The sequence below is a fragment of the Dermacentor albipictus genome, chromosome 6, assembly GCF_038994185.2.
Source record: "Dermacentor albipictus isolate Rhodes 1998 colony chromosome 6, USDA_Dalb.pri_finalv2, whole genome shotgun sequence".
NCBI lineage: Eukaryota > Metazoa > Arthropoda > Arachnida > Ixodida > Ixodidae > Dermacentor > Dermacentor albipictus.
This window is the reverse complement of record NC_091826.1, coordinates 20,221,150-20,241,992: the sequence shown is the minus strand read 5'-3', so window position 1 is coordinate 20,241,992 and position 20,843 is coordinate 20,221,150. Positions and strand designations below refer to the sequence as shown.

Sequence of the window (20,843 nt, the reverse complement as noted above, 5' to 3'; positions counted from 1 at the left end):
GCATATCCACCTCCAGGGCCGCTATTTTGTAGCGATGCCTTATGCCTTATTCTATGCTATTCTTATCATCCACCACACACGGCCGCCTGATGCCGTTGATAATGCAGGCAGACCGTCGCTCTGTCCACTGGCCAAGCGCGAACAGCCTGAAAAAGCATAGAATCGGAAAAGGCATCGCTATACAAAATACCGGCCCAGGGGTGCGATCGTATAACGGTTCGGAAAGCCAAGCCTTCGCTTGCCCTCGTGTGACTTGCCAAAATCGCGCTTTCGATAATTGGTCAGAATACCGTTTTTGATTAGCCAAAATCACGCTTTCAAAGACGAAAGCGCAATTTCGACCAATCACGTGAGTGCAAGCGAATAGCTTTCCGAACGATATCAACCCTGGGTACCAAGACAGTTTCTTTAGTCATTTATTGAAGTGTACCTAGAGCGGCCTTAGGACACTGTTGAATAAGGAAAAGCAACAATGTAATACACCTATATAGACACATAAATCAATGCAGATAAAGACAAAACACTTCGCTATTCCTAGCTAACCATCTAAAGCACTCCGGCGCTTCACCGTTTGAACCTTCATATATATAAATAAAAAAAATATGTCATGGCAGTACTCCTTTAACTTTAATTAAGATACGAGCAGTTATATATATGCGGCTCATCTCCAAGCGATGACCGTGGCATGAAGCACTCCGTGACATTCCACAAAACGCCAATGACCTGTCTGTTTATAATTGTAAATTAATTGAGCATGCGAGTATATCGTAGCCCGCCGCAGTCACAATTACTGGCGTTTAATAGGCTGCATTTTGTTCACGGATGCATAGATATATCGTCGTGACGTACGTCCGCGGGTAATCTACACGGATATACGTCACGACTGTAGGCAATGGCCAATGCTGACATGCGCTCGTGCAACTTTTATATGATCAACCAATTATCACTGTATGTATAGATAATGTTTCCGCCACCTCTAGTATGAAAAACGTTTGAGTCGCAAGAATGAGCGCGGTAATGAACAATGCTGTCGAGCGGGTCTCCCGATCGAAATCGTCTATTTTTTGTAATACATATGTCACACCTACGATGAACTTTGTATAGCAATCGATCCCGAACGGGATCGAATTTCTAAACTGCGATTGACTCCTTTCTGAGGCTTGCGCTAAAGAAAATGAATCGCGATCGAGAAATTCGCTCTCAACTTCAATTGCCCCGTTGAAATACCCGTGGCACGCGCTTGCACATACCACACACACAAAAAAAAGGAAGTTTTTATTTGGCAACTGTGGAACCAATCCGAGCGAATCTTGTTCTATTCGAAGAAGCTTAATTCTACTCACAGTTACAAGCAACATTATGCCTTGGGCCTTATTGTTGGAAAGGTTGCCGAAACTCGATAAAAAAAAAAAGCAAATTGAGTTGCCCTTCTTAAACGGGTGTCACAGGGCCGTGAATTTTAAATCCCCATTGAGAAATTCGATCCAGATCGGGCTCGATCCCGATCGAAAAATGCACAGTGTGACACGCTTGTAGGAAAGGCACCTCAATTTGTTTTAGAGCGCCGCTCTTTCGGCGCCCGTTCCTGCGGGGAAGCGTCAGCGTAACCGATCGAACGCGCACAACAGCGAAAAATGAAAGAGCAACGCGTAGCGCTGCGGGGAATGAAAGGCGGCGATAGCGAAGAGAGCGCGAGGATGAAAACGTGAAAAGAAAAGCGCAGTGCCAACACCACCTGACAGTGCCGCGCAAGACGTGTAAGCGGTCTTGATCCCTTTTGATTCGGGGCAGGCGTTTGTCAACGCCACAGATGTTGAACGCACGAAAAGGAAAGTAAGGAGAGAAAGAACATAAAACACAGTTTCGTCACAGTCTGCGAGTCCGTCTGGTTGGTTCGGTTCGTTGTATTCTAGGATCCGGTCGGCTCGGATTTCACCAAAGCCACGACGATCCAATCCGCCAGCCATGCCAGTTCAAGTGAGCGCGTCCCGCGACCGTCGCTACGAGATGGCGCCAGAGTACCGCGAGTCGTCTGCTCGCTTTAGAATGCGGCAGAATGAGTCTAGAACACTCGTTCACCACTTTATCTTTCTTCTATCGCTGATTTTCACCGGCTTACAGATGTTAAACGTTATCCCTCGACGTGCGACGCGCCTGCATATATCAAAGAAGTTTCTCGAATATTAACGATAGTTCTGTCCCAAAGCTATTTGTAGTGCGATTGTACGCGCGACGCGAATTGCGTAGTACATCCTGGAAGCCACGCAGGTACCAGCGCTTACACTGGAGCCTTAGACGAGTCGTGTATAAAAGCCGACGCGCTTGACCCGCAGATCAGATTTTCGACGATCGCCTTCTCTGCTCGCCGCTATCGTTGTGCTTGAGAGTTACTTGTTTTGCTGGGCAGACGATCGCCCACTAAATAGTTAAATTTGTAAACCACAGTTTCGCCACTGTGTCGTTCTTCACTGCCACGTCGTGACAATGTAAATCACAATACAAAGCCAGTTCTTTCTGAACAATTAACGCCACCGGTGGAAGTGCTTCGTCTACAGTAAAGCCCTGCATCTATGCGCCACCGCCGGCCAGGCCAGGCGGTGGCGCGTAGATGCAGGGGCTTCCATTTGGGGGCTTCTACAGCAGAGGCTTCTACAGCAGAGGCTTCACCGCCGAGATATGTGGCCATAGCCGAGAGAGAGCCCTGTTGTTCAGAATCAAATTATTTGTCACAACATATCGCAAATTCAAAACACCTAAACAGCTGCGCTTAAAATTTGCATTAGGGAGCATCTTAATCGTCGGTGAATTTCTTCACTTATTTTCGGGAATTTTAAAAAATAAGAACGACGCCTAAATCAAAATGTTGCGCTGCTTTAAACAGTGGGCTAGAATTTAGCTTCCTCGTATGCAGCAAAATTCACTCGAATTGGTTTCACAGAATCGAAAGAAATATTTTTATGGACTTTTTTGTTTTTAGTGTATGTGCGCGTGGCACGTATTTCAAACGGGGAAACATGAATTTGAACAGTTCCGCTCAGTAACGTCACCTTATGACTGATATCTGCGCCGCGCAGCTTGCTTACAGTTCTACTGACAGCAAAGAAAATATTCGAACATTGTCGGAACGTTCAGAACAGATGCCGACGTTCGCTCTGAGCAACTGTGATCAATCCAAACAACAGGGTCGGTGGCACCACGGCCGCTCGAGGAAAACGCACACCTGTGCGTTTACATGCGGATCTTAAAGGCTATGCTTTTTTTTGGTTTAATGCGGCGGAAGTGATCTGGAGAGCCGTGCTAGGCGTCGGGTTTTGGACCATTTCGGACGCCACAGGCGAGACTGCAAAGCGTGAAACACAAAATTCAGATAACACATAAAAGTGAATAATGACTAATTCAGACATACTGTCGGCTGACTTGCGCCTAATTCAAAATGTTCAAAAAAAAAGCACGTGGCATTACGACGCCACCTAGCGACAGCAATAAAATTTGCGTGAGCACGAGCACAAGGATTCCGAGATGTGGAACTTGTGATAGACCTATCCGACAGTTTTCAACAGCCAAAGTGACCACGTGTACACGAACAAAAGTGTTTTATTTTCTTACTCTGCAGTATTTATCTTTCTTTCCTTTTGGCTCGGCGAGGTACCGCCTGAAGCGTCAGGCTATGGAAGCACGATAATAAAGGACAACAAAGTTGGCTTCACGCCGCGCGCGCCAAATTCACGGTAGTACCATAGAATAAAGAACAACTTTAGAGAAGGGAAACTGTACCTTCCACAGTGGTTCGAAAATAAGAAGCGGCAGCGCATGGAACTTAGTGGGGAACCCGACAGATGGCGCTACCTAAACAGGAAGCGGAAATGCTTTTTTTTTTAGTACACTATTCAATATGGCCGCTTTACACCGGTGCCGTACGCTGGGTACGCGCCGTGTTCGCCTCGCTGGCTTTGCGGCATGCCTCAGCTGCCGCGTTTTAATGGCCAGGAGACTAAAGAGCCTCTACTGACGCCCATACAAACAAGCCACAAGTGAGTGAACAGGACGTGCGACTTTATTGGCAGAATAAAACCAGTGCACCTTCTCATACAAGATCAGAAATAAAATTTGCATGTCGAGATGCGCTGAAACCATTAACGCGAGCTCGTAAACTGCTCACTTTCGTCGCCGCACATGGCGATCTGGTAACGAGCGACAATCAGTAGCGCAAGCAAATTGGGCAGTGCACCACCTGTTTGCATTGACAGTTGCCGTAACTTGCATTGCGAAGCAATCCGGTGACGCAAGGCATCTGCTGCCGCAACCAACACAGCGACATGGACTAAACGGCATTTTAGCGTTCCCGCCTTTCCAACCTGCACGTTTCTTTTTGTTCTTTCGGGGGCCGCTAATGTGTAACTCATAGTTGGTGCGCCACATTCTCCATGTGGGCATCACCATTTTGCAGCCACTTTTGCAGGCCTTTCCACCCATGTGGCTATCAACTTCGGACCATGTAATAACGTGTGCTGTCTCCGTTCACGCCACATCACGGCCGATGAAGGCCCACAAGCATACTTGGCCGGCGGCTGCAGCAAGAAATGTCGAATGGGGAGAGCACCAATTACGGTGCATGTAAATTGGGAGTCTTTGTCGCTGTGTGGACTGCAGGAGCAGATGGTTACCTCGGGAGACTGTTGCCCATGCAGCTAACCAGGTCGCCACATCGAAGAAACATAACACGGCAACCATTATCAAATTAGACTCCGCATTCAATCACCGCATAAGGCTCAGGCAATACACTGTACATTGGCTAAGATCCACATGACAACAGTGGGCATTCACGCACTACAAGTTGCATACAGCACATTCAGCTATCCGACTTCAGGCACAGTGCTTGCCTACGTCGCACATGGTCGTCTAGTAACGAGTGACAACCAGTAGCACAAGCAGATTGGACAGTGCCCCACCTGTTTGCAATGACAGTCACCGTAACTTGCACTGCGAATCAATCGGGTGACGCAGGCACCTGCTGCCATAGCCAACACAGTGACATGAACTACCTGGCATCCTAGTGTTACCTCCTTTCCTACATGCACGTTTCTTTTTGTTCTTTCAGTGGCCACTAATGTGTCGCTCACACTTGGTGCCCCACCTGCTCTCAATATCGATGTGGTCTGTTTTGTGGTAATCGCCAATTCGCAGCCACTTTTGCAGGCCTTTCCACCCATGTGGATATCAACTTCATACACTTCAAACCATGTAATCATGTATGATAGTCTCTGTTCACGCCAAATCATGTACAAAGAAGGCCACAAGCACACTTTACCCATGTCTGCAGCAGGAAAGGACAAACAGGGAGCACCAATCACAGTACATGTAAACAAGGAGTTCGTGTCACTGTGTGGACTGCAGGAGCAGGTGCTTACCTCGAGAGGCTGTTGGCCAATACAACTAAACAGGCTGCCACATCCCAGAAATGTAACACGGCAACCATGACCAAGTGGGACAACATTGAAACAAGATTATGTAATCAAATCACTTCAGCATACTCTAACATAACGCTCAATCTATACATTGGCACTATGCATTGGCTGCGATCTACATGACAACAGTGAGCATACACGCACATGGGCTGCTTGCGGCACATTCAACCGTCCGACTGTAGGCATAGCGCTTGCCTTCGTCGCCCACTGCAGTCTGGTAACAAGCAACAACCAGCAGCACAAGCAGATTGGACAGTGTGTCCCACGTGTTTGCACCGACAGTCGGCGTTGAATGTGAGCAACTTGCATCGCGAAACAATCGGGTGACGCAAGCATCTGCTGCCACAGCCAACAGCGACATGGAGTGCCCGGCATATTAGCGTTACCGCCTTTCCAACCTGCATGTTTCTTTTTGTTCTATTGCATGCCACTAATGTGTAACTCACACTTGGTCCGCCACATTCTCTATATATGGACATGGTCGGTTTTGTGGACATAACTATTTTGCAGGCCTTTCCACAAATGTGGATATCAACTTCATACACTTAGAACCATGTAATTATGTACGAGAGTCTCCGTTGATGCCAAATCATGGCTGAGGAAGGCCACAAGCAAAATTTGCACACGGCAGCAGCAGGAAAGGACGGAACGGGGAGCACCAACCACGGTGCGTGTAAATTCGCAGTCTATGTCAATGTGCAGACTGTAGGAGCAGGTGCTTGCCTCGAGAGACTGTTTCCCAATGCAACTGACCAGGCTCCCACATATGAGAAACGTAACACGGTGACAAGTACCAAGTCGCACAGCGCCGAAACCATATTCTGCAATCAATCTCTTCAATGTAGCTTGCACAAAAACACAGGCTGTCGAGCAAGAATAGCAATCCTGAATGAGACTAGGAATTCAATATGGGAATGAGAAAGCTTGCATTCAAGAAAGAAGCCACTCTACCTTGCAAGCATTGAAAGCCAAAAACATTAACAAAAGTTAAATGCTACATAGCACACAGTGTAAAGGTTAATGCAAGACACACGCCAATGCCACATCAGCTATTTCAGGAGAGGAATTGCACATGGCAACATACACTAGAAAGAACTGCTACACATATGTTATGCTACTAGACAGTGACTGGCATTAAGTATGAGCAAAGAATCGGTTGACCTTTAATGTTTGTATGAGGAATAGGAATGATCTCTAACAAAAGTGTGGAATGAAGAAGCGTGCATTCATTGAAACAAAATTATACTTGGCAAGAATTGGCAAGGCCAGGGAGCTCCCTAAGGAAGGGCAAGCTGACAGAACACTCTTAGCCAGCGTCGTCTGTGCTTGTTCAGAGGTTGCAGGTACATCTGAAGACAAATACTTTTTGTTGTTGAGGTACCTGGATGACTCGGCCAATATCCGTGCTGGTGGAATGATGGCGTAGGCTCTTTTCACTCTTGAAACAGTCGTCCGTAGACTTGATATCTCATCCAAATAATTCTGGAATGGCTTCTTTGTTCGTGGTCTTGTGAATTCAGCTCCAGCCCCTTCCTGTTGGTGTAGATGGGGGCTCCCGTGATGACCAAGATGTACTTGGCACAGACTCTGTTGGGGCAGAACAATGGCACATGAGATACAGCAAAGATTATCCAAACTCATGTAGTGTTTTCTTTTATGTTGGAACTAATTATGCTGAACTGTAAACATGAACAAATGTTCATATCGTCTGCTACAAAGAAATGACAGGTATCTCAAGACTAGCAAGCCAATACAGCATATATCAGGCATATTTATTTCTGAACCAGGTGTTGTTTACCTTGTAGTAGCAGCCAAAGTCCACACAATGACCTTCTTGTAGCAGGCAGCAGCTTCTGTTTAGTGCATGGAGTGTGTTGCTTTATACTGGTGCCATCCTCATTACTGCATGTCTGGAACAGAAATTTTGACTGCATCAGAAATTGAATAAGCACAATTTTGCAATATAAAATGCGAAAAGGTGCGACATATACATTGCAATGGTTTGTGACGACAGAACACATGCAAATGTACACTGTTTGTTCTAGGGCGCTTAAGCAGCATAGTAAATAAATATGGTTACTCCCCGTAAAATCGATGTCTGCGTAACTACAATGCATGTCAACAGCTTAAGTATTATTAAGATCACAAATAAGAACATTTGTGCGCTCGGTTATACACTAGAAGAGATCACACTGCTGATTTCACAAGCAAATAGATGAAAGACGTGAAGCTATTAGAATTGATGCATTCTTTTTGTGCATGAACGTGATGGACAGCTTCACTACTGCAAACATAGATGTCCTGAGGTAAGCCAAACTGAACAGCAAGAACATTTGGAACCAACAGGTACTAAATATGGGTGAATTATCATGTGTGCAACTGTTTAATACATTAAATTCAAGCTTCAGTTTATCAAAAGGTTATTCGGTTCTGTGAACGAAAGAAGTTGCCGGCGGACTCGAAAAAAAATATATATATTGATAAGGCAACTCAGTCACTTATGGCTACGGCTAAAACGAGATGAAAAATGTGACGCGCGTTCCGATATCGTTTCTCTTTCGTGAATGTGTGCATAATGATGGCCTCGCAACTGAAAGTTTATTTCGGAAACAGCAACGTAGGGTCCCGACTGCCCTTATGTAATGCAGCATCTAGTTCGTTAACTTACCTCCGCCTGTAAGTTAACGAGACGAATAAATTACATAGCGATTGAAGCAGTGATGTTAAACGACTCACCGGTATTGCTGTCCCCAGTCGCAGCAGGACCCGGCTCCCATTTCGATGCAGACGTGTTCCACATGGCTCACGACTGAAACCTAGCTTTCAGGCTTACACCCCAAGTTAAATAACGCGAGAAATCGAAGCGCAATAAACTGGTGTTAGCACAAATTAACCAACCAATGTACGAATTAAGGAATCCGTACCTGCCGTGCACGCGAATATACCGGTAAAAATTTTAAATCCAGGCCAGAGGTCACGTGGGAGGTCGATGATGCTGAACGCTATTTTGCGTTTAAAATGACAAAAAACAACAAAGTTGGTAATGAAAGGTACAATGTAAAATTAGGAATTATACTTTTGTAGTCTTTATCATGCAATAAAAACGCTTCGTTTACTGTTGAAGAAAGTTTGAAGGTTAAAATTGCGCTTACTACGGCGCCTCTAGCGGGAGATAATGCGCTCAACGGGGAACCTTTTTAATTGGCGTACTATGCCTGTTTCTTTAGCAGCGCCGCGCGGTCGATTTTTTCGCCCTCTGTGGCCATTTGTTGAACTTGAGAGTGTGCCACCCCTGGTAGTACTCCTTTCTTTTTGTATGAACTGCAGCGGCATAAACACGTCAACCTAAGGTATAAATCACGGTACACTTTCATATGCGTATCCTACAGCCAGCTAAGCAGCATAATTGCTCCATTCAACACATGGAAAGGCATCGGATCAGTTCGTGACAGGCATCTTCACTGACGCATACAGCCGCGCTCACTAGCTCAAGCTCGTACAGAGCGAACCAGCAGAGAAACGGCGTTTGCGCTGCTAAGATATCCGTTCACTGTCATCACCTCCGATACAGTTCGGACCAGAGATCATCACAGCAAAGGCTCAAATCTCCTCGTTTGTCATCATCTCGGGGTCGCTAGGCCTAGCGGCACTCAACGCTTCCCCGATCAAATAAGATCAAAATAGTATCGCAAGTTATTTAAAAAAAAAAAGAAAATGGGAAGGAGATGCGAGAATGGAAATGAAGTGACTGGAAACAAACCAGAATGGATGACAGGGAGAGTAAAGAAACATAGAACAGGGATGGCGAAGTGAGGTGACAGCGACGCAGACGAGAATGAAATAAAATGTAGAGAAAGGGTATTCGAATAGGAGAAACTAAAGGTGCTTCGCTAAAAGAAATGGGCCACAAAAGAGCGTCAAGTTTAACCAGCGTGTAATAGCATAATATGTTAAATCCAACATAAAATTTTTCGTGTTGAAATATTGCATCAATTATACTTTTTAATAAAACTTTGAATACTAATTTTAGTTACTTTGTGCATCGCCTTTTCTGCGTCACCAATGGCCTGACGTCATCGCGCCAGGAAGCACAGAGGCATCGCCCTGCTGTATATCTATATTCTGCCGTACTACGAAAGGTATGTGAAATTTTATTCGTCCTGTCGAATTTTGTGTCCAGCTTGTCCGGAAGACCATTCCTAGATGACCGCACAGCTGATTCCCTGACAGAGTTTCTCTCTCAGGTTTGTTTGCTCGCATCGGCCGCAGTTAAGCCTACAGTCTGCTAAGGCCTGCCTCGATTGTTTATGAAGATACTCAACTCGGATGATAGCGAAGTGCTCTGGAAGCCCCAGCCGAAGGCAAGGGAGGGCTGCCCATTTAACGTTGGGCCTCGGCAGCGCAGCTATCGCGTTTCTCTTTCAAGGGCAGTGTCTTTTTTCTTTTCTTCTGCGGCCCACGTCCTAGGACACATTTGTCGACTCTTCCTAATCAAAGCGATGCCAGATCGTTGACATCCATAAAAGGAATATGTTTGAGTCGCGACACATATTGCTTCCCTGTAGCCAGCATGCGAGGAATGCCGCCGCTGTTAAACCCGTGTTTTGTTGTTTTTTGGAGCTGACTGTCAAGAGTCTCGGTCCGTCCGCGAAACGGGAAGGCGGGTCACGATTTCTTTTTTCTTTGCTTCTAACTGATGCGTTCCTTTCCTCTTCCTTTGGAGGACATCTCTGCGGTTGTGGTGGGCGACCACGGTGCCGCTAAGCCGTTCGCAATTTTGGGGCGTGGATGTCGAAGCGCGGCATCGGGATGTGGGAAGGGGGTGGCGTGGGGGGGGGGGAGGCAGCGCGTGCCGTGTTTTTCGCCTTGTTAGCCGCTCGTTCGGCGGCGCAGCGTGGAAACGGGACGCGCTGTCGCCTTGAGCTCAACGGCCCGCACCTACTCCGCTGCGTCGCCATGTGCTTGGGTTTCGAGTACAACTCTCCCGCCCGATGACCAACGTCCGCGCTGAATGAGAAGCCACCGGTGGGGGTCGGTCAATGGTGCGTGGTCGGTCGGTCTTGGCCGCCGTCCAACGTGCCGCCTTCTCTCGCTTCGCTGAAAAAGGTGATGGGCGTGTAATAAAACAAAAGTGCATGCGTAGAGACGCCCACCCGTACACGCAGGCCTTGCTACATCGCTCTCGCGTACCGCTTACGCTCATGCGAGCGTTTCGAATGTTTCCTGCCCTCGCCGAATCGTGTGTCTATTGACAGGCGACGTCTGCCCGTGACGAAGTTACCGGCGTCGCCATTCGTACGACGGAGCTTTGACCCCCACGTTGCGCGACAAGGTCTTGTCTTCGTACTGCTTTGCCCTGCCACGAAAACTTCCGTTGCTGGTCTAATTTGTTCCAGTATTTTTTTACCTCGTGTCGTTTATGTTTAGGTGAGTTCCTGCACCACCGCCTGCTCCTTTCGCAACGCGCTGTTCAAGTAAGCCATTTGCGCCCCCCCCCCCCCCCCCGAGCTAATTGTAAAATACACTTGTTAGGCAGTTCTCGCTCTCATGTTTAAAGTATTGCGCTTGTTTATTGCTGCGAATTGTCGAGGAACTTGGCAGACTGAATATTAGTGCGGTAGGAAGTGCTTGAGTGAAGTTCCTTCATCGTTTCATTTAATTCCTCTCAATGCCTTTTGGCGTTAAAGAGAAGTGAGTGAAACAAGAAGGTACGTTATGACAGGGAATCACATAGCAATATTCTGAACAATGAAGAGTCAGACGGAAACGATGGAGGGAAGCTGGTGTTTCCATTCCAAGCTGGTTCTTGACACCACTCAAGTGTAGTGCTGCTTCGTTGAGCACCTTGGTACATCGACTTTTAAGTGATGGTTAAGTCGGTGAGACGAAGCGGTTCGACTTGCTTGTTGGATTAGTAATGGAACATAGCTAATGTTTCGCAACAGCTGTTCAGTGTGACCTCCAGGCAGTTTCCGCTCCACGGCGATGATGTACTGTCACCTTATAGCTCCTCCGTCGACGCCATGAGGGGTGGGGCCACCCCAGAAAATTTTTTTTGAGATACGAGGTCATTTGTCTAGTGTCTGGGGCACGGCTGCGACAGCTGGGGCCTCGCACATGTAGTGCCTGGAAGTCTGCCAGCTACCTCTCAAGATGACAAGGAAACGAGAGGGGGCAGGAAATTTCCTCATGCACTGCATAGCTTTATGGTTTCACACAGCTGGGAAGCATTGCAAGTCAGCCGTCCTTTTGTGTGGGAAAGTTAGTGTGTGTGCTCAATCTTGTAAGGGGCTGTTAAACTTCATGTAAGGACAGTGAAGCAAGCAGGCTTTGCACATCCTGCGTTGAAGTGACTGGGGTAGGGGGGGGTTTCAAGCCTAGGGCTTTTATTTTTGAACGAGGTCACGACTTGAAAGGTGCTGCATCGTGTTGGAGGCCTTGATGATCCTATCCACTGAGCCCTCCACCTCCTGCCTTGTTTGTTTATTGGCACACTTGAGCAAGCCTATATTTTTGGGTTTTGCTTTCCTTTGTAGATAAATTTCCGCTGTATATGTAACCTTACACATGAACACAAGGTCAATACCTCAGTAGCAAGTACACTGGCTGAATATGTTGTAGTAAAAGCATTGCTTTAAAATTACTGTAATTTCTGAAAAAGCTTTGATATGTTCGATTATACTGTTTTTAGTAGGCAAGGTTAGTGTCTATCAGTGAGAAAAGGCGTAACGCCCAAGCAGGCATGTGCGACAGCCTTTTGTGTGTTCACTGCGACATGGGCCACAGATGGACCACAGCAGTTATTCCTTCTGCGCAGCTGTGGGGGCCTTCCTGCAGCGCGTAAGTGACAGCTTTGCTAGAAATCAACGGAGAGGAGAAATTCTTGCCTCTTCTGATTTGACGCATCGCGGCATCTTCTGTCTGCAGCTTGAGAGTTTCCTAAAAGCACAACCCCCCTTGTGACTCACCAGTGAGTCACGATGCACCAGAGGACTGTGAAAAGTGGCTTGCCAGTGTGTTGTCTTGCTTATGAATTGAGGCTTTGAAAAGTGCTGCTGCAGTGAACGTGTTAACTGTGTGAACTGTACTTGCTGTAACTGTTGACACACATTGGCCTGCAGCATCAAGCTCGTGCACCAGGCCTTTGCTGCCTGATGGCCTTTACTTGTCTGAATTCACTTGGCAGGCTTTCTCATCCATTTCGCTGTGCACAGTACCACGTCAGTCCTACACTTGCCCCCTCCCCCCCCCCCTTTTCTTTTTGTGCAGCCACACCCATCTGCACGGGTGTATATAAGACTATCCAACATTTAAATGTGTGTAGTTGCACGCAAAAGTATGGAGATCATGGGTGCTATAGAAGAGGCTTTGCGAACCTAGATGTGCAGCCGAACTGGCATGTGTGGGCATTCAACCAACACGCTGCTGCTGAGCTTTTCACTTTTTCCCACTATAGTACATCAGTAATGTTTACAGTAGTCTTTGGAAACGTGCAATATATCTGTTGTAAAACTTTTTGTTGCAGCCGTAGCCCTGTCTGGGTCCGCAATGAGAGAGTACAAGATCGTGGTGTTGGGAAGTGGAGGCGTTGGTAAAAGCGCCCTGGTAAGTGTCTTTCTTGATTACAAAAGAAAGAAAACTGCATGCTGGTCACGAATGCACCCACCTGTGACAACCTGGGGATATTAATTTTCGTATCTCTTTGTTCACCCCCACAGACGGTACAGTTTGTCCAGGGCATCTTCGTGGAAAAATATGACCCCACCATCGAAGACAGTTACAGGAAGGTTGGTACATTTGAAATTTTCTCAATTCCTGATCTAATGTGCAGGACCTTAAAACACTAAAAAAGGAGTGTTAACCCACTATGCCTGAACATGGTCACCACAGTAGGGTTTGCGTGACCATATGTGGTCACCATGTGCTGCTGAGCTCATATTTTAGGTTATATGAATTTGAAAAATTTGCCACAGTTGTAGAATTCACATTGCTATTATATGTGGCAGCATAGGTCCAACTTTCGGTGGTCACTCTCGATGCAGGAAAAGATAGGAAAGGAAAAGGAGAGGAAGTGGTCCTTAATTGTCGAAGCGGAATTAGTGAATTCCACTTCTAGATCACTAGAAATCGCAGGTCTTGCTTTGAGAGCGAGTCACTGTCAGCAAAAAAGATTTGAAGAAAACAAAAATGAAAGACGAGCTTGGAAGTTATACCTCCTCATGACATCATTAGGTTTTGGCATTGTCTTTTCAAGACTAGATGATAGTTTATCAATAAGGATTGCATCACTATCTGAAGGAACCGAAGGATGAACGTAGTGAAATATCTGCCCGAACATAAGAAAATACTTTGAAATACGTGACATTATGCTAACACACCAATGCCGCAGTTCTGGCAGGAAGTTCTAAAAGGGAAACTGCTTTTCGCTTTGTCCACTTCTTGAGCGGTCTTACCAACGCGGTAGACTTTCTGCTGACGGTTGCATTCATTTTGAATTTGCAGCAAGTGGAAGTGGACGGTCAGCAATGCATGCTGGAAATCTTGGATACTGCAGGCACGGTAAGTTGAACTTGGCTTTTTCTTGGGTCACAAGCTACAGCCTTAGTGTTGGTTAGAGCCATTGTGAATGTGCCTTTCTTTTCAACCTCAGACATCATCAGTGTTGAAGATGTATGCGATGTAAGTACACGATAGCATTCATGTATTGCGTGTACTGGTACAGTCCAGCACTCCTGCCTAATGAATGCCAGTTAAGCTGGCAGGCTACATTTAAAAGGTAGCCAGGCATTGGAATGGGTGCTGTGCATGTGTTTTGCTTCTCGGAGTGGACAGCTACTGTTCCGTCTTCTCTGGACTGTTACCATGTTAAGCCCTGTTCCAATTCAGCCATCGGCAGCAAAGATGTCTTGAGAAGACGGTGTCTGCAACAATGCAGGGTTATCTGCTTCTTAAGCAAGCTGATGACAAGGGATAGTGACACTGCTACAGAATTTATAAGTGCCAGGCGAGTGGTGTTTAGCCAGAGTCAATTTTTAATGCTTGTTGATGTAACTGATGCATTCAGCACTAAGTCTGTATGCTGCTTATGTTACATTAAACTAGTCACTGCACTATCTCATTGTGTAATCTGGTACGACATATCTTGTTCAGCCATGTAGTGTAGCATAAAAGATAAAAATAAACCTTCAGCTTTTTCTTAGGTTGCCATGTAGTTTCTGAAAAATTGTCACTGGAACCTTTCATAGTTTTGCATGAAGATGTCTGCGCCAGGCTTACAAACAATGTATCTGCGCATATTTTCCCCAATATTACAGTACGCAGACGGGATTATATTAAGTATCAAGGTAGACCAGTTCATTTTAAAACTAAATTACACAGCAAGAAGTAGTGAAATTAAGCAAAACATTTGGCACACATAAGTCTGCACATTTATTCACATGGCCTATGCGTTCAGTGGATGCAGGTAACGGTGAGAAATTTCAAGCAAACACAACTGGCATCAGTTGCTGCAGTCGCATTTTCTCTCCCTTTGCAGGAGCAATTCACGGCCATGCGCGACCTGTACATGAAGAATGGCCAAGGCTTTGTGCTTGTTTACTCCATCACGGCCCAATCAACCTTCAATGACCTCCAGGACCTCAGGGAGCAGATCCTCAGAGTCAAGGACATGGATGATGTGAGTGGACATGATGCACTTGTGTGTCTCAGCTCTTCAGTGTGGCATTACGTGAAATCATTATAATGCAGTCTAAAGTCTTTGTAATGAAGCCGTATCTGACACAAAAATGCCTTCATTATATGTGATGTTCTTTATAAACATATATTTGTTACATGTTTGTCAGCAAGAAATAGATTTTAAATTTAGTTATATCTGATAACTCATTAGATCTGTGTTATGTTGTCGATTGGACCGGTGTTACACAGGTACATTAAATCGCAATCCAAGCCTTATCCAGATTGAGCTAAACGCAAATCCATTTAATCGTGATTTGTGCATCGTTATCGAGCTTCTCAATCGCAATCATCAGTTGTCACCTGCAGTACAATATTTAATGCATTATTAGGCAAACTTGTCGAGCACATTGTACCCGCTTGGTGACGCCTGGCGCGCTAAAGCTCCCTTGACTTGATCCAGATTGGACAGAATGTGGTTAGAAAGTGTCCATGTGACATTGGTATAAGCGATTACAGGTGGTTACCATTACAAAATAGCTTGAGGATCATTTCGATAGTTATCTGCATCTATCATGGACAACTGAAACGTTGGCAAGGCTGACTGGAAGCGATTCTTTCATTTCCGCTTTCGCAATTTCTGTACTGTCGCTGACTGATAATTCAGACACGGCAAGGACCAGAGTATCGGATTCACTAGCAATTGCCGTCATTCCTATACGGATAAGCATTGGGAATGCATAGAGGCATGGTGGTGGCCTCAACAAAGAATACAACCAGCAGGTGCACCAGTATCACTTTTTGCCAATCCTCTTAAATAAGCATTTTCAGCTGTTTGCTCGGCATGCGTGTGGCGAAATGCATAGTGCCGTTGTTAGCATACAGTACACGTTTAACAGGCGATAACCTACACGCACTGCAATTCTCTGCTGCGTCTTTGAATGGAACCACTTCATGTGCACTCAGCTTGCAGAAATGAAAGCAGCCCACCATTGCGACAGGTGCATTACGCATGCATGGCCAAAAGCGGTGCAGACGCGGAAGAAAGCTGACTGCCAGCAAACGCGCGCGTGTGATACAGCAAGCATAACGCCACACTGACTGTGTGCACTTAGTAGGCGCTGCACTGCGTGCACATTGCATGGAACAGTTGCCACCACGTTGCTGTAGCAGTCATAGCTTGAAGAAGCACTGCCCGTATCACTCGGTAGTAAATTGTTGTACAAATGCGCACACATGCATCGAGGACAGCTGTACTCTCCCGCCGTGTTTCCTGCTAATGGCATCCTGTGAGGCATCCGCAATTTCGGTCATCCTTACACGCTAAATCTATGGGGCCAATGGTCGTGCCACGAAGCAGTCCAAATAATCCGTCGGCAACTGACATTCGCATAATTTCAGCTTGGGCACTCGGTGTGAGGCCTGTGCCATCTTTGGCTACTGGACAAGTGTTCGTGCAAGATCGTTCTCTAGATGTTACTTGCAAGAATTTTTCAACTTAGTAATTTCTTGTTTGAGTTTCATTTCGTTTGTCCACGAAGGTAGAGCCATCAACACACTTGACCTGAACAAAGGCAACACATTTCACAAACATACTGGCATGGAATTTTCAACTTTTTTCTTTTTTCGTTAAATGAAGGTCAAAGCATACTAAAAGAAGTACTTGTTTCTGCAAACCAGTTTGTTTCAGTACACAGGAGGTATGTCACAGTACATAAGGTTGCTGCAACTGCCATACACAAGTGCAGCCTAAACAAACGCCCCCCACAACTCTCTCTCTCGCTCTCGCTCTTTTGTTTTTAGCAACACCGTCATGCCAAGTTTTATTGCTACACGACGTTGGCAAAGTTTGCTCTGTGTCATGACGCAGTAATGGTGATGATGCCAGGTCTGGCGTGTTGAGACGACTTGGACATTAAATTAACTTATCTAATAAGTGTTTCACAACCTTTACACTCAATAAATCACATTGTATGACAAGCATGTGGTAGAGTTTCTACATCTTTGAAGTGTGTCTGTACTCCTTTGAACATCATAGAAATGTTAGCGAAAGTTGGCTAACCTTGGCAAGACTTGTTCACAGTATTGCACATTCCACCATGTTGCAGGTGCCAATGATTCTCGTCGGAAACAAGTGCGACCTGGAGGATGAAAGGGTGGTCGGCAAGGACCAGGGAGCGAATTTGGCGCGTTCTTTCAACAATTGTGCATTCCTCGAAAGTTCAGCCAAAGCGAAGATCAATGTCAATGAGGTACGTACAACAAAACCTCATTAATATGTGCCTGCTTAATTCATACTAACAGTTTAATACCTAGTTGCAGCGACTTGCCAAACAAGTCTCCATAGTGCCTGATGTATTGATCAACTGCTTAATCTGTAGTGGTTCATCGTGTGCCTACCAGTTAGTGCACACCACAATCAGTTTTTGTCAGAGAGGCTAGCTGCGCCATTTCAATTTTCAGTGGGGCCCACACCGTGCTGTGCCATAACAGATCTTTTAGTTTGTCGGAAAGTGCAGAGACTGGTCTGCCAATGAATTCATCTTTGGCATGGGTGATGCCTGTAAGAATATGAATAGAAAATGCAGACATCCCTGACATCAGTGAATTCCTTGCCCATCGATCTGCCTGTTAAAACACTTTTGGCATGCGTCTTTCCTTGCAGATTTTCTACGACCTTGTCCGGCAGATCAACCGTAAGAACCCAGAGAAGAAGCCAAACACCAAAAAGAAGTCCAAGTGTGTCCTATTGTAGAAAAGCATGTAAGTGAAGTATGTAATCTTATTATATTTTATTTATGTGGAACTGATGCCCAGCTGGTACAAACTAAAGGTGGCAGCACGAGGGACCGTGACAGCATTCAGTTTGCACATTTTGCCTACTGGTTGGTGTGCACCTTGAGCGGGGTTACTTAGAAGCTAACTGCACTGTTTCACCCTGCACAGTGCGACTTATGCTGTTCTGTGCTGCAAAATTTTCCCCCCTGTTACGCCTTCTGTTGCTGGCATGAGGTTTGCAAGGAAATGTTCCTGCTCAGGAGCTATGTGGATACCGCAGCTTGGTGCATACATTGTCCTGAGCTGGCTGGATAATAAATGTGCTATTAAACACAGATTATTCATCTTATGCACTGCCATTGAAGTGCAACACCTGTAGCACTACTGCCCGCGCTGCTTATTGTGCCAGTGTTGACGCACCTGGTGCCTACCAAAATGCGTGTGATAGTGTTTCGTAGAGTTTCTACAACTTCAATAGCATACGCCAGTACTCCTTTAAAATTCATTGCTATAAGCGCTGCCAAATGCTGCTGGCCCTTGGAAGCAAGTCACTTGTGCCAATGTGAATGAGTCTCGCGTTGACATCTAGCGATTAGTGTGCGAATGCGTTTTCTGAACTTTCTAAAAGTGTCTTATTTGATTCAGCCTTCAAATTTAATGGTCGCTATTTGAGAACACTAATACTTTCTCCGAATATTTTTTTTGATATTTCAGAACATCATCTGTGCACAATCAAACATAAGATTGAATCACACGTAGGATAAATTTCAGCCTTGCAGGCATAGTATATAGCCCTAAGACACGACAGCTTGCATAGTGAAGCAGGCTCCAGAGAGTCCTATGTGAACTAACTGCTTGCTTGTTCACAACGTGCAACAGAATGACAGAAACTGTTGCTGATGTTATACATACTAGATGTGAACAGCACTTTGTGTTAAGAAATTGGCTGTTCATTCTAAAACTATTATAAAAGTATTGAACATTCTATTTGCTTCTGGCACTATTCGATTCGTTCTCAAATATTGCTGTTCGAACACCTCTACTAGTGATTGTTGGTTGCTGGAAGATGCCAATGTAATGCTGCCTCGTTCCATTGCAGGCTGCAACCTCCTCCAGCACCAAGGCTGACAGATGTCCCAACTCCTGGTTGCAACGTGCCCGCGATATGAGGCCTTCGGACAACGGGCAGCGAGGAATCGAGGCATCCGCAACTCTTGAAGCTCGCCAAGCCCCCGTCTGCACGCACTCACTCGATTGCAGATTTTTGTTATTTCTTTTTTTTTTTTTTTTAAATCCCCCGCGCAGTCGTACTCTCTGTAATGGCCTATCTGCCGTCGCACACTTACTGAACCATAACCAAAGGGGGGTACAAAAACTGTTTTCTCTTTTGTCCCTTTTGGGAACCCCCAACTCTGTGAGCACACCCTCTTTCAACATATTAGTACTACTACTACTACAACCAGTAATCTGTGGGCTTGTGATGCCACGGACGTCTAACTGAAGCTCTCTCCCTGGGAAAAGAAAAAACAATTGCCAAACTCTGCTCACGTTCACATCGTTGCTCTGTGTCTGTACGTCTCTCTCAAGGCCGGCGGCGTGCTCTGAAAGTCTGCGCGGCATCGCTTTCCGTTGGCGGGTCTTCCGGTCAAATGTGCCTCTCACTTGTGTCTCATGTCGTAGCACTGTGGTCTATTTTTCAAGACCCGACCCCACTCCCATCCTTGGCCCCCTCAATCCACAACAAAGCTGGAACAGTCAACGATAGGTGTCAGGACTCTGCCGAGAACTCGACTGTCACACGACAGCAGCCATTGTTCCGTTGCGAGTCGTCTTCCTCGGGAAGCTTTCTTGGTTTCTCCGCTGCCGGCTTCCGCAGATCTCTTGCACCTGCGTTTACACACAGCACCGCTTGCTCAGGCAGAGCAGTTTTGTGTTACATCTGCCAAACGTGGCCTCATAATTTGTGTAATGCTTTTAGTATAGTTTTTTTTTTTTCATGCTCTCTATACGGGCTGTGAGGCAGTGTTTATTTAGCTCATTTTCACTGGGAAAAGACAGCAGTTGTTTCATTTCTTCTCCCCCTCGAATCCTGGTGGCATTTCGAGCATCGTGTTGCGAGATATTTGCCCAACTACTGGCAGTCAGTTGGTGGTGTATATATATATTAGGAGGAGTTATATTAAAGCAATCCACAGCCTAGTTTACGGAGAGCACACGAAGTGCACGTTGCCATTTTTTTAGTGGGGCGAATTTTTTTTCGTCGGCTTCTATTGAGATAGCAATGTCTTTTCCCCCTCTATTTATTAATTGAGTTCTTTGCTACACTTCTTTTTGATGTACATCATAATGGCACGCTTGGTATTGCATGTTTATTGAATGAGCCCCGCCTTTTTACACTTTCTTCCCTGAGCCAGTTGTTTTTATCAAACATTTTAACTACTTTCTTTTTTTGTGCAGTTCTTTGCATGTTTTCTGGTCATATGCAGAGACTCTTAGGTGCAATCCTGATGAACGCTTATTTTATTTAGCCTTGCATTTCAAACGGTGCAAGGTAACTCATGGCAAACATTTTTTTTTTTTTTTTCTGGCCAAATAGAGAAATTACCTGCAAATGTGAATTTGGATTGTACTTGTGGTGCTACAGATTTGATTGTAGGATTGAGAAAGAGCTCCATACGTACGCAAGTATAAATAAACTTTTTAATCAGTGATTGTGTATGTTTGTCAGTACCAAGTGTTGGCATCGGATCGGGCCCTGGAACCATTCTCCAGCTTTGGCTAAGATGCTGCAGCCATAAAGGCATTTTCAAGCATGCTCACATATCTATATTTTATGTGCTGCTATGCAAGCTTGTTCAGGTATATTTGTTTCAATCATGCTATGGTTGTACTATGCACCTTGATTGGTTTTGAAAGGTTTAATGTAAA

At 45.6% G+C, this 20,843-nt stretch overlaps 1 protein-coding gene and 1 long non-coding RNA gene across 4 annotated transcripts; one reads left to right on the top strand and one right to left on the bottom strand.

Annotated features, from left to right (window-relative positions):
* Positions 1 to 4,036: 4,036 nt before the first annotated feature.
* LOC135921037 (uncharacterized) lies at positions 4,037 to 9,357 on the bottom strand. Its single transcript, XR_010570419.1, has 3 exons — positions 8,202 to 9,357; positions 7,264 to 7,375; positions 4,037 to 7,052 (listed from the first exon to the last, which is right to left on the bottom strand). It is a non-coding gene; the product is annotated as an uncharacterized lncRNA (long non-coding RNA).
* Positions 9,358 to 9,485: 128 nt separating this feature from the next.
* On the top strand, positions 9,486 to 20,626 carry Rap1 (RAS oncogene family member Rap1). 3 transcript variants are annotated; one of them, XM_065455342.1, is made up of 8 exons: positions 9,486 to 9,604; positions 12,991 to 13,070; positions 13,184 to 13,252; positions 13,968 to 14,024; positions 15,001 to 15,141; positions 17,246 to 17,389; positions 17,803 to 17,900; positions 19,015 to 20,626. In XM_065455342.1, the coding sequence occupies exons 2-7, from the start codon at positions 13,014 to 13,016 to the stop codon at positions 17,890 to 17,892; spliced, it is 558 nt and encodes a 185-aa protein (XP_065311414.1). In that variant the 5' UTR covers positions 9,486 to 9,604; positions 12,991 to 13,013; the 3' UTR covers positions 17,893 to 17,900; positions 19,015 to 20,626. The 3 variants fall into 3 exon arrangements, with proteins under 3 accessions (XP_065311414.1, XP_065311416.1, XP_065311413.1); XM_065455344.1 differs by lacking the exon at positions 9,486 to 9,604 and adding an exon at positions 9,606 to 9,709; XM_065455341.1 differs by lacking the exon at positions 9,486 to 9,604 and adding an exon at positions 10,490 to 10,571.
* Positions 20,627 to 20,843: the final 217 nt, after the last annotated feature.